Here is a 12,091-nt window from a genome sequence, read left to right as displayed (position 1 = left end):
TACATGTATTTGGGCAATTTATTTAAAAACAATGTGGACACAAGAAGAGACGATGTCGTGCCGTGTGAGAGAAGGCGATCACGTGTAGAGCTCGAAGTCCAGTCTCTTGGAGTTGTAGAATTGCGAGCCTTCCTGGTCCAAGCGCCTGCAGTACACGCCGCTGCTGAAGTAGCCTTCATCCACCCAGTCCTGACCACACAACCAGAGAATTAGTGCGGTGGGGGGCAGAAGAAGCAGAGCAAATGTGACATCTGTAAAGCTGACAGTTGAATTTACTGAGAAAGTGTGGTGAGGATTATTCCAGAGTAAAAGCTACTATAAAGACATACTAAAATACATAAAAAATATGCAGTCTCCCAATTCATTTGAGAGACTGTTTATGGGCTTTTAGTAGGTGCTGCTGTTTTGTTTAGCGCACAACATTGGGGATCAGTCCCTCATCACTACTGGAACACCAATTGCTGTTGGTCTGTACTTTTGTGAATTTATCCAAGGGGCGTTTGATGTTTCTGTTTTGCTTAGCAACAGAGTGTAAACAAGCTCAGCTGTTAGCTCGCAAACGTATTCTGCTATATGCAGAATGTCACGTGACCAAACCCAGAAGACAGGTTAGCGGGCGTCCTGTGTATGCCGCAATAACTAGCAACACAACAGTTTGATATCATGATTGGTTGAACCCGAATTTGCTGGGGGGAAAAAAAATAATTTTGGCTGGTGTTTTTGGACAAAAGTTAAAGTGGACCCCCGCTACTCGTAGGGGATAGACACCAGGCCCGACCGCGAATAGTAGATTTCACGTAATACCGGATTATACTTATTGCACTTTTGTACTCTGATTAAAATTGAGGCATCTATTTGAGGGAGGCGTTAAGCCCCCCTACCTCAAATAGATGCCTGGTACTCTGCCGTTGAGTAAAGGGTTAAGAACAAAATCCATCAAAACAATGCCTCCCCCAAAATGTTTATAAATGCCTATATTAATAGTTTGGAAACTATGATCCCAAAACAATAATATTTTTAACTTCCCTTACAACTTTACCCTTAAAAAAATGGCAGAGATGATTTGATTTAGAAAAAATGCAATTAAAAGTGCAAGGACGCTGGCTTGTCGGTCGCCTTCCCAATCCATAAAAATACGAATTACTACTTAGCCATTTGCCACCGCTATGGGAGCTGCAGTAAGGGCCCAAAAATATTTGGCTAGCCACGAAAAAGTGTGTTTTTCAGGGAACAGATGAGGTAAGAAAACACATGCGAAGGGGTGGGAGTGCACTGTAATGTAATGTAACTTTTCAATTAGCACATTATGACTGCGAACAGTCCATCAAAGTGGTCTACCTGCATCTGCTGACTGGTGAAGGGCCCGTAGACCTCCGATTTGTCCTCATTCTCCCACCTGTACTCCCACAAAACCTCCTCGCTCACTACTAAGAGACAACACGAGATTCAATGAAATCGGTACACTCGTGCAAGAAAGCAAGCAAGAGTCAAACCTCTTTTGTCGTCCTTCTCCTCTTCGTTACGCGCGCCCTGCTTCTCGTCAAACTCCTCTCCGAACATGTCCAGTTTGTCTTCGTCTTCCTCTTTTGCCGCCGACGCGGGTCGCTCTCTGCTCATGCTCTTGAGCGTGTGCGCCAGCTTCTCTTGGGTTTGCTGGTAGATGCCGTACATGCCCGACGCTACCAGCCTGTCGGCGAGAGACGTGAGGCGGTCCAGCTTCTCCGTGTCCCGCTTGTTCTCTGCCGCATGGTCGCCGGCGTCCCGCAGTTTGCCCCTCTTCCGCCCGCCAAGGCCCCCGAGCCGCCGCAGCGCCCCCGTGACCGTCTCCCCTGGCAACAAGAGTTCCACCAGGGCTTCTGTAAGCTGCTGCCGCGTGAGGGAGGCCAGGGGGTCCTCAGCGGGCTCGGCCTCCTCTTCTTCCTCTTCCTCCTTCTCCTCATTTTCGGCACCTTCCTTGTTTTCTCGCTGCTCCTCCCGCTTCTTCTCCTCATCGGCCTCGTCTTCATCGCCTACTCTGCGCTTGCGTTTGGCTCCGAGTCCTTTCTTCTTTTGTTTGAATGGCTGCTCTTTGATCCTCACCTAGAAAATAAGGACAATTATAAGCCCATAGAATGTATACTTAGTCATTTGTCCCATGTGATGCTCGGAGGGAGGGTCTAGGGGTACTTTAGGGACCATTTTGAAAGGTTTTATTGTGGAGCGTGCCATGAGAAAGTGGAGAGGTTGGGACTAAGGTAAAAAGTAAAATTGATTTGCTTCTTTTTATAGGCCTGAAGTTGGATGTTATTGTGGAACTCCAGTCAGTGCTTTTGTATACATTCTGTAAAAAGTATTTTTGACTTTATGCTGTATTTATTTTAAAACTCTTTGTAAATATTCACGGTGGCACACGCATTTGTGAATTCCCATATTAGTGAATTATTTTCCTCCCACTCTTCGCTGAAAAAAAAAAGAAAAAAGAAAGAAATCAAGCAAATTATTACTTTGGCGCCATCTGGTGGAATATCTTGTTGTTGGGTTTAATTCATTGATAGTGTTTATGGATCTGCATTTGAGAGGTCCTGTTTTGTTGGCGGTTGTTAAATGCATCTCGTACACCGTCAAAAGTAAAACAAAGTATCTTTCTGCTTCCCTTCCGTTGCAGCTACTAATATTCCGTGTGGTCTACTTTACTGTTACAATTTGCCTGTATTCCATATCACTTATTATTGTGTGTAAATGCCTGAAGGTGAATTCACTGACTTAATATCGTTTGTTAAGTGCTAGTGTGCATATTTGTTCGCCCATGTGTGATGTCACATCAGTTTGTGCAAGCGTGTTATTTATAGGCTTCTCTACAAGCTAATAATACCGCTGAGCCTCATGCGAATGTAGTTTGTGTCGAATAAACAACTAACTAGTTGTTTATTTAACATGGGTTCATGATTGTGTACATGACAGATGCATGGCATTGGTGCTTTATGATCCTTTCCGTATGAAGTGCTTTGCCACCATCTTTTGTCATCTATACACAATTACAAACCCCTTTTAGGGTGGGCATCAATTATTCGAGGATTTTTGTATGGGTCGATCTCTATCCCCGTGAATAGTAGGGTTTCACTGTACACCTGTGCTATACTTCAACTATGCCAATGATTTTTGAGGAGGTTGAAAAGAATTCTGCATCAGGTACCTTGGGCAAAGTTGCCCCGACAATTATGTGCCTTCAGAGATAGTATCAGAATCCTCTTTCACAAAGGTTTTCTGAAAAATTGGCGCATCAGAGAAAAAGATAATGGAACCTTTAACACAAAACCAAACAGGAATATTGCCACCTCTGTGTATATGTCCACATAGTATCTCGCAATCAGATTAGCAGCCCATTTCACAAAGTTTTTGCTATATTGGCTCTTTAGTGACTTCACAGTAAAGCCGGCATTTAATCCTGGGCAATTCACATATAACCCAGAAAAGCCGGACATTGCTCGCTTTCACGAAGCATCCTACATTTGGTTACGTAAACCTGTCTCCGTCTGAGAAAGGCGTATAAATCCTCGGTCTTCTGTTAAGTCTCTGATGCACGAATACTATGGAAACTCTGTGGAAAAGGGGCTAATATGATTGTGAGATGCAAACGCCCAAAGTTGTAGCAATATTTCACTTGGCTGGGTTCTGTGTAAAATGTAAATGCAGTCTACTGATGCAGTGTGATATTTGTGTGAAAGAGGCTAAAGGAAAAAGGTCATCGGAACGCAGTTACCCAGTCGATATTGTCGAGCCAGTTGTCTCGGATCAGCTCTTCCTTTTTGATAAAGTAGTTCCCCTCTGAGTCAAAGTGTCCCTCCTGCATCTCCTCCTCCAGGTTGAAGGGCGTGATGGAAACGCCCTCGTCGTAATCGATAGTGGCGTTCTCTTGGCCTGAGAACCACGACGGACATCAAGTACACAACTGATGGCAAGGCAGAAAACAAGACAATCGCACAGCTTGTGGATAATACGAGAGAATCACCGTCCACATCGTCGCTGGCCAAAATGTCATATTTGCTGCTCTGGGTTTCCTCTCCTTCGTCCTCCTCGTCACTGTCGAGGGAATGCTTGCCCTTGAACCTGGAACCCGGGCCGCTCGCCACCTCAAGGGTCGGCTTCAGGACGCACAAAAAGTAACATTTGAATGTTTTTTTCCGTGTTTAAGACCATTTCAACGCACAAAAGTAAAGATATAATTAATTTGTTTTCCACCATTTAAAATAGTTCACAAGTTACTTAATAACATGTCTGTAGGCTGCTTTTGTCAAAATACCCCAAGTATCAAAAATGTTATATTATTATGATGCATTTCTTGGAGATAAGGCGTGAAAACTGTGTGAAACTGACTCATTTAAAAAACAAATAAAACACGCCAGTGCCCAAGAAAATAAACATAATGCGCAAATTAGTGTAATTCAAAGGAAGTTACCACAGTCATCTCACTGAAAGTGAGCGCCCAAAGGGATTCAATTGCATCATCACTGGTGGATGCTGTATTTCACCATCCAGCCACTCAATTACATGAGTCAACAAATGAAAAAGTTGTGGCACGTGACATCACTAAACACAAACAGCCCCACGCCAAAGAAACTCAAGTGTGGGTGTGGTTATGTTAATGAGCACAAGTGCCAACAGTGGGGCGCAACTGCAGAAGGGCTCACCGACACATTTTCAGAAGGAAGTTGATTTATTTACTTGGGTGTTTGATTTGACATTTGATGGCTGGGCAGGAACTCCAAACATACAACCACAGTGTTTGTACAAAACATAAAGTTACTTTTTTAATATGTCAATTTTTGATGTCTCAAATTCGTCTCGGTGCCCAATTATACATCCATCCATCCATTTTCTGAGCTGCTTCTCCTCAGTAGGGTCGCGGGCGTGCTGGAGCCTATCCCAGCTGTAATCGGGCAGGAGGCGGGGTACACCCTGAACTGGTTGCCAGCCAATCGCAGGGCACATAGGAACAAACAACCATTCGCACTCACAGTCATGCCTCCGGGCAATTTAGAGTCTCCAATTAATGCATGTTCTTGGGATGTGGGAGGAAACCGGAGTGCCCGGAGAAAACCCACGCAGGCACGGGGAGAACATGCAAACTCCACACAGGCGGGGACGGGGATTGAATCCCGCACCTCAGAACTGTGAGGCTGACGCTCTAACCAGTCGGCCACCGTGCCGCCCAATTATACATACGTTCCAAAATGAAACTTATGAAATGGAGAAACAGGCACATACATGATTTAAAAAGTGTGCGATGTAATGTTTTAAATATTGAGAAAGATTACAAAAGTACCTTTTTGTTTGGGACCTCGTCGTCCAGCTCCACACCGTCACCATCCGCAAACGTGACTTTCCTTTTGGACATGGTGCTTTTAAAAAGCCACACGGGGACACTTTATTCCCAAAAACACAAGAGTATGAGGTGTCAGGGGAGAAAAGTGTGTGAATATCGGCACAGCAATCACGTTAGCGTTCTTGCTAACATGTTAGCTTGCAGCAGCAGGCGGCACATTCACGAATCTAAAGCACTGTGAGCTTATTTGCGTTCGGTGACGCCTTGTTTGTTTATGAATCAAATGCAATGGTCACGTGGTGACAGCGTCGGTTTTCTATATTTAAAAAGTAGTATGAACCAACAAATGGGTAAAAAAAAAAAAAAAAAGTAACCTGATAGCGATGTTTTGGAAACGACGTTTGCGCTGCTTTGTTCTTCTTCGGTGGTTTCTTTTCTTCTTCTACTTTGCAGAGGTTGCCCTTGTAAAGCCAACAGCGCCACCACTCGTATGGGGGGCGAACTGTTAATCTAAAATAGCTTCAACAATATTTTTCCTAGTACTGTTGTTTGTGGTCCAGCAGGATAAAAGGGATCAGTGTTTGTCAAACAAGCGGGGTGGGGTGGTTGTGGTTGTGGTTGGGGCTAAGCAAGAGAAAGCCCACCTGATCCTCATATGAAAGGGGTAAAAGCACTGATAAAAATAATTCACTCAGAATAGTAGTGGGTTTGGGATAATTACAAGTGTCATAAATGAGGATTTGGGAGTCGGTGGTGCAGCACATGACATACTGGAGTAATTCACGAGTGACCCAGAATGCAGAAGCGGTCGAGCATCACTTCCAGGTGACACCTTTTTTGCTCAGCGACCACTCCACCAGAGGCCTCGGTGCCATATCGCAGAGAACACAATGTGTCTGGGTTCTGTTACCAGGAAGTGGGCCGAGTTATTTATATTTCAGCACTCGTCCTCGGCCACACGATCGCAGGAAGTAACCTGAAACTTTGAAATTCAAACATTTTAGAGCGCCTGTGTTCTCGCTCTGAGGAAAGACGAAGAGTGATAAGAAGACGAGTTTCACTTTTAAAAAAACAAACAAACAAATGAAAGAAATGTTTAATGAGGGTGTCAAAGGGACCGTGTTAGGGACTCAGCATTGGCAGAGGTGAGTCATGGATGTCACTATAGTCCGCTTTGCATAATACACACAAGGAGTGTTTGCTATAGGTTTAACAGAGGGTTAGTGGTTTTGGGTTTGATTTAGTGTCGAGGTTAAGCCTAGGTTGGGTTTAGGGTAGCGTTTGGGTAGAGTAGGGTTATCGTTACGGGTTACTGGTTGCCGTTAGGGGAACAGTTGGGGTCTAAGGTTAGAGTTACGGGAGAGTAAGGTTAATATTATGGTAAAAATGGGGTTAGGGTTAAGGATTAGGGTCAGGGCGAGATTGGGGTTTATAGGGTAGATATGGGTTGCGGTTAGCTGGAAGGGAGAGTCCTGGTTGGGGATTAGGTTTCCTATCAAAAGCATGTTCCCTTCCTTTTAGTGTTGTTATGAAGCTCCACAAGAAGATTTTGACTCATTACCAATCCTGCACGTCACCGGTTGACAATGAAGGATATCTCTTCAAAAAGGTCCCAAGCGAAACATCCAAAAATCAGCTCAATTTGAAGCAAAACCTCAAATAATCCCATCATCCTCGCAGAAACAGAAAAACGGCTCATACCATCGGCGCTGGTTCATCCTGAAAGGAAACCTGCTCTTCTACCAGGAGCGGCCCGCAGACCGCCGCCTGTTGGGTGTCATCGTGCTGGAGGGATGCGCGGTGCGGCGAGCGGACACCGACGGACGCTTCTGCTTCGGTTTGGTCTTCCGGGGGCCTGGATTTAAGAGCTACCAGTTTGCGGCAGGGGAAGAGGACACTGTGGAGAGCTGGGTACGGGTTTTGCTGTCCGCCAGCCATTGTTACCTGTCGCTGCTGCTGAGAGACCTGCACACGCAGTATCAAGGTAGCGATCTCATAGAAGATGGCGGCGGTAGCTGATGTCTGAGACCGACACGAGTGCATTTGATGTCACTATATCTCAGACCAGTCCTGGATCTATTTGCAATCTTAACAAAATATGGCTAAAGGTAGAAACTCATGAGACAATCTTCATTTTTGTCTTCAAACTTTTATTGACTGGGTAAGAAATGTATGCATTTTCAATTTGACACAAGATGTCTGAATGACAGTTGGGATCGAAAGGTAAGATTAAGGCTAACAAATCCAAGCAAATGACGTTCAAACTTGAATAGAGCAAGAATTTGACATTCAGTTCAAAAGGTAACATCAGGAGACCTTTGAACTGGCTTCCAGACCCGACCAAAAAGATTTCTTTGCATTTTTAAAGAAGCCGACGTATTGTCAGTCTGACAATTGAGGTACTTTTTGGAATAATTTAGTCAGTCTACAAACTTTAATGAACTTATTAAAACAATTAACGGAAATGAAGGCTCCTACATGTGATCAGATAATAAACTCAAAAATTGTATGCTTGGTCAATGTATCATACAAGTGGGAATGTCGCTGCCGTATTAGTCACAAGACCTTGTGTGCTGCATTCATGTGTGCTAAACCTGCTCTGTAAAATTTCTCCTCTTCCTTGGTGTGTGTTTTGTCACCAAAACAATCCTAATGATTCCATTTGGCATTTTTAATTTTTTTTGGCAGACTTGAAGCCTCACCAGAGTTCTGGTGAGTCTCCCTGCAGCAACTTGAACCTGGGACCACCACCGCCATCCTCATCATTATCACCATCAGCAGTAGTCATCAAAAAGTCACCCAAGCCGTGGCACAGGTGGAACGCTCACGTCACCCCCTTGAACGTGCCAACGCCCCCGTCGTACGGCGAGTGGCCTCTGGTGAGTTTCGATCCGCGGGACGACTTCTTTAAGCTGCACGAGTTTTACGGCCAAGAGGTGAAGAAGGCCCACGAGGAGTGGCTGACCGGTCGGCAGCCCCCAGAAGAGAACGTCCAAGAAGATCTTATCAACCTGTCGTGAAAACAAAAAAAAAGACTCTTTGGAGAGGAACTGAGATGAAAAAAACTGAACTTGACGTGTTATCGATTGTTTGGATCAGTGCTTCCATTTCACAACGGTGGGCCATGTGATGTTTAGATGACCTAAAAAAAACAAAAAAGTTAGAAAGTAAAATAGTTTGCTTTGATAATGAAATAATAACACATTGTAATTTTTTTACACATTGTAAATTGTTTTATTGTTTTGTTTATACTTCATTTGATTATAATTAATTCACCTTTCCACCACCCAAATACACCCCAAAGTCAACCTAACATGCATGTTTTTGGGAGGAAAATGGAGTACCCGTACGAAAGCCAGGCAACCTCGGGGAGAACATACCGGCTACACAGAAAGTCCAGAGCCTGGATTTAAATCCTCAACCTCAGAACTGCGAGGTGGTTGTGCTTACCACTCGTCCACTGTGCCATTCATTAACCAATTATTTAAGAAAAAGTAACATGAAAAAAAATTGTAAAACTTAAACCTTAATTTATCCAGGTAAGGCTATTGAGAAGAGATTCTCATTTGCAATACCGACCTGGCTGGTGTTCCTTAACCGGGAATAAAACTCAGGCCCCTAACCACTAGACCACCAGGGAAATGTTAGTGAAACTGGTCCTTTTACTACCAATAGATCAACCAAAAATAATTTTAAAAAATCAATAATACACAAATAAAATTGCAAAATTTTCATCGCAGAAGAACTGCATCACAACGTCGCAAACGTAATGGCCAATCAAAAATGCCATGTTGTGTAACATGAATTTGGACGAGAAAAATGAGGCTTCCGGGTGCGAAGCGAGATCCAGCCGGCCACCGACCAGCCGTACCATTATAGAGTATATAACACACGGGGGTTTTACAAGATTCGAATTTCTCGAGCTGTCACCATAACAAACACGTGTGCTCTCACAAGTGCGGCTTCTACTCGGAGGCAAAAAACAAACAAAAGACAGCCAAATATGGGCAAAGTGGATACAAAACTGGGTCAAACAGAAGTAGCTGTCACAGGGTCCTTTTTTGGACACGCATATGGCAAAACCAAGGTGTTTTTTGAAATGAAATTGGCACTTTTACACTAAGTCCATGTTAGAGAGTCGTTCTATGGAGGTCTAAAAAGCCAAAATATGGGACCTTCAAGAGAAATTAGGGTAAAATTGGGAATGGTTTAGTTTAGGGGTCTGGATTAGATTTAGGGTTAGGGTTATGTTGGAATTAGCGGTTCAGGTTAGTGGTTGGAACATAATTGTCTCAAGGATGAGGCGTTTTTCTGCTTGAAACAATTTAAAAAAAAATTTAAACACTCATACCGTGGCGTGAAGGGACTATGGTGGTTTTAAATTTCAACCAGTAGGGGCCGCTAGAAGTCTAAATAAACAGTTTTGTCACGTTGTTTAGTTGATAAATACATTACAATGGCGATATTTCAAAAATAAAACAGGATGTTCTGAAATTAAACAAAGCTCACATCTCGACAGTAACCCCAATTTCTTTTATTTAAAATGTATTACTATTTATGCTTAGCTGATTAGTACAGACAGACACACACATAGTATAACATGTCCAATGAGGCCCTACAGTTCAAGCTGGGAGCATCTTGACATTCCTGCACTTTGCCTCCAGACAGACAGACAAACAGACCTAAAGACAAGTCAGTCAGACAGGCAGACAGACATTACAATCGAGTCAAAAGTGATGGATGGCTTCGGAGGAGCGTGCCAGGACGTCTCGTGTTGCATCTGCGCCAACTTGCAAGTTGCAACATACACGCGTGTGTCAGCGGCACGTGTGAAGAGTGAGCAAGGTCAGTCTATACGTGACAAAGAGCAGAAAAACGCAGACAGGTTGTTATGTCCACAACCATCATGGAGCGACGCATTATTAGGAATCCCAGCCCGCTTATGTATAGGCAGGACACGCAGCGCTGGAACATGATTGGATCCTGTAATCTTGAATGAACTTACTTTATAAATTGCTTTTAACACAACAAGGTGTGAGATGTGAGTGTCAGGTGCCGTAACGAAAATTAAAACTTGTTCGTCCTAGATGTATTTAACTGCCACTTCAGAGGAAAATATCAGACCTCCTGTGTCTTTTCCGGAGGGGCTTACTGAGACATTTTTCTGGGTTTCCTCAGATCGATACGCCTACCAAATTTCATGTTACAAAGTGAAAGATGCTTCAGGAGCTCAATTTTTCGAACATTGACGACACCATGCTACCACGGTCGTGCAACGCCTACACACAGTGGCGAAAACCTTTCACAATTTAGCCCATCTGTCTCGTTTGTATGGTTTAAATTTGGTAGCGATCGGACGAAATCTCTAGGAAGAGTTCATCTCGAAAGGACCCCTTGAAAAAAAATGGTCATTTCAAACCAAGATGGCAGACTTCCTGTGTGTTTTCAGGCATGTCTTCTTGAGACCTTTTTGTGTGTCTACTCATTATCGTCATGTCAATCAAATTCGCAGTTAATGTGAAACTCAATTCGGAAGCTGAAAAAAAAAAAACCTCAAAGAATAGTCTGTTTTTAAAGGACGTCTGAAATTGGCCAAAATTACCCTAAAATGGTCGCTTTAAACCAAAATGGCAGACTTTCTGTGTATTATCAGGCATGGCTTCTTGAGACATTTTGTGGGTCTACTCATGATAATCATGCCTAACGAATTTTATGTTGATAAGTGAAACAGGCTTCAGCTTCTACAATATGACATAGATAACATGACATAGATATCCTATTTCATGCTTCTAAGTGAAACTGAGTTTGGGGGCTGAAATTTTAAAGCATTTCAAGGAGTAGTCCGTCTTTGAAGGACCCCAGAAAATGGACATCATGACCTTAAAATGGTCGCTTTAAACAAAATGGCAGAATTCTTGCGTCTTTTCAGGCACGGCTTCTTCAAACGTTTCAGTGGGTCTACTCATGATAGTCATCCCTATCAAATTTCATGCTGCTAAGTGACACGGGCGCCAGCTTCTACAATATGCCGTGGGCCTATAAAAAAAGATCCGTAGGCTGCCAATGGGCCTCTTGCTACACTTTGGACACCCTGTGTTTTAGCACCATGAAGAAGAAAAAAGGTACTTGAAGGCCCAAACGTCAGCGTGGCGTCACACATCACTCATTCAACAAGGTGGTGACAGTTACGTTAGGCCGGGTTCAAAGGTCAGCCGCTACCCAAGCGACAAGGGGTCAGGGGTGGGGAAGGCTCGGGATGTGCCAGGATAAACAGACGGGCCCAAACTGTGAGTGTTTAAGAGGTGAACCGGTGCAACAGGTGAAAAGAGATGCGTGGAAACATAAACAGCCAATAATAGCCTCCGCCGACGGGTGGCTCGTTAATGAAATGAGCGCGGATTAGCGACGGGTACATTTGGATGCAAAAAGACAAACAGGGGAAAGCGTTTTGCTAGCGAGGGTTCAAGCCCCCAACCACTCATCCGCCACCGCTCTCCCCGCCTTGGCTGAGGCTCAAGTTTATTTTGCTATTTCGGTCACCCCCAGCTGTCCCCTTCCTCCAGCGAACGTCCGCTGCCATCACGAGCGACATGCCGAGTAATCCCCTTATATTTTGGCCAGGGAGGGGCCCGGGCCAGGGTACTTCCCGGTTGGTAAATGGGTGCAAAAATGCCAAGCAGCAAAGTCACACCTTTTCACAAAAGGGCCGCCAGGGAGAGATCACAGGTTAATGGTGTGTTCAAGTGTCTGACACATTGTCATACATTTTGTCACTCTGACGAAATCTCA

At 44.1% G+C, this 12,091-nt stretch overlaps 2 protein-coding genes across 4 annotated transcripts; one reads left to right on the top strand and one right to left on the bottom strand.

Moving 5' to 3' along the window:
• Window positions 1-4: 4 nt before the first annotated feature.
• cd2bp2 (CD2 (cytoplasmic tail) binding protein 2) lies at window positions 5-5,731 on the bottom strand. Of its 3 annotated transcripts, XM_061700367.1 has the most exons (7): window positions 5,677-5,731; window positions 5,303-5,402; window positions 3,989-4,121; window positions 3,740-3,897; window positions 1,494-2,079; window positions 1,339-1,427; window positions 5-189 (listed from the first exon to the last, which is right to left on the bottom strand). In XM_061700367.1, exons 2-7 carry the CDS (start codon window positions 5,372-5,374, stop codon window positions 79-81), a joined length of 1,149 nt encoding a protein of 382 aa, XP_061556351.1. In that variant the 5' UTR covers window positions 5,375-5,402; window positions 5,677-5,731; the 3' UTR covers window positions 5-78. The 3 variants fall into 3 exon arrangements, with proteins under 3 accessions (XP_061556351.1, XP_061556350.1, XP_061556353.1); XM_061700366.1 differs by lacking the exon at window positions 5,677-5,731 and having other exon boundaries at window positions 5,303-5,670; XM_061700369.1 differs by lacking the exon at window positions 5,677-5,731 and having other exon boundaries at window positions 1,339-1,424; window positions 5,303-5,670.
• Window positions 5,732-6,259: 528 nt separating this feature from the next.
• On the top strand, window positions 6,260-10,890 carry pheta2 (PH domain containing endocytic trafficking adaptor 2). Its single transcript, XM_061701577.1, has 4 exons — window positions 6,260-6,447; window positions 6,824-6,911; window positions 6,983-7,286; window positions 7,991-10,890. Exons 1-4 carry the CDS (start codon window positions 6,386-6,388, stop codon window positions 8,320-8,322), a joined length of 786 nt encoding a protein of 261 aa, XP_061557561.1. The 5' UTR covers window positions 6,260-6,385; the 3' UTR covers window positions 8,323-10,890.
• Window positions 10,891-12,091: the final 1,201 nt, after the last annotated feature.

This window comes from Phycodurus eques, chromosome 16 (assembly GCF_024500275.1).
Source record: "Phycodurus eques isolate BA_2022a chromosome 16, UOR_Pequ_1.1, whole genome shotgun sequence".
In the NCBI taxonomy this organism is placed as follows: Eukaryota; Metazoa; Chordata; class Actinopteri; order Syngnathiformes; family Syngnathidae; genus Phycodurus; species Phycodurus eques.
Note: the sequence above shows the minus strand (reverse complement) of the source record. Positions and strands in the feature narration are given on the sequence as shown.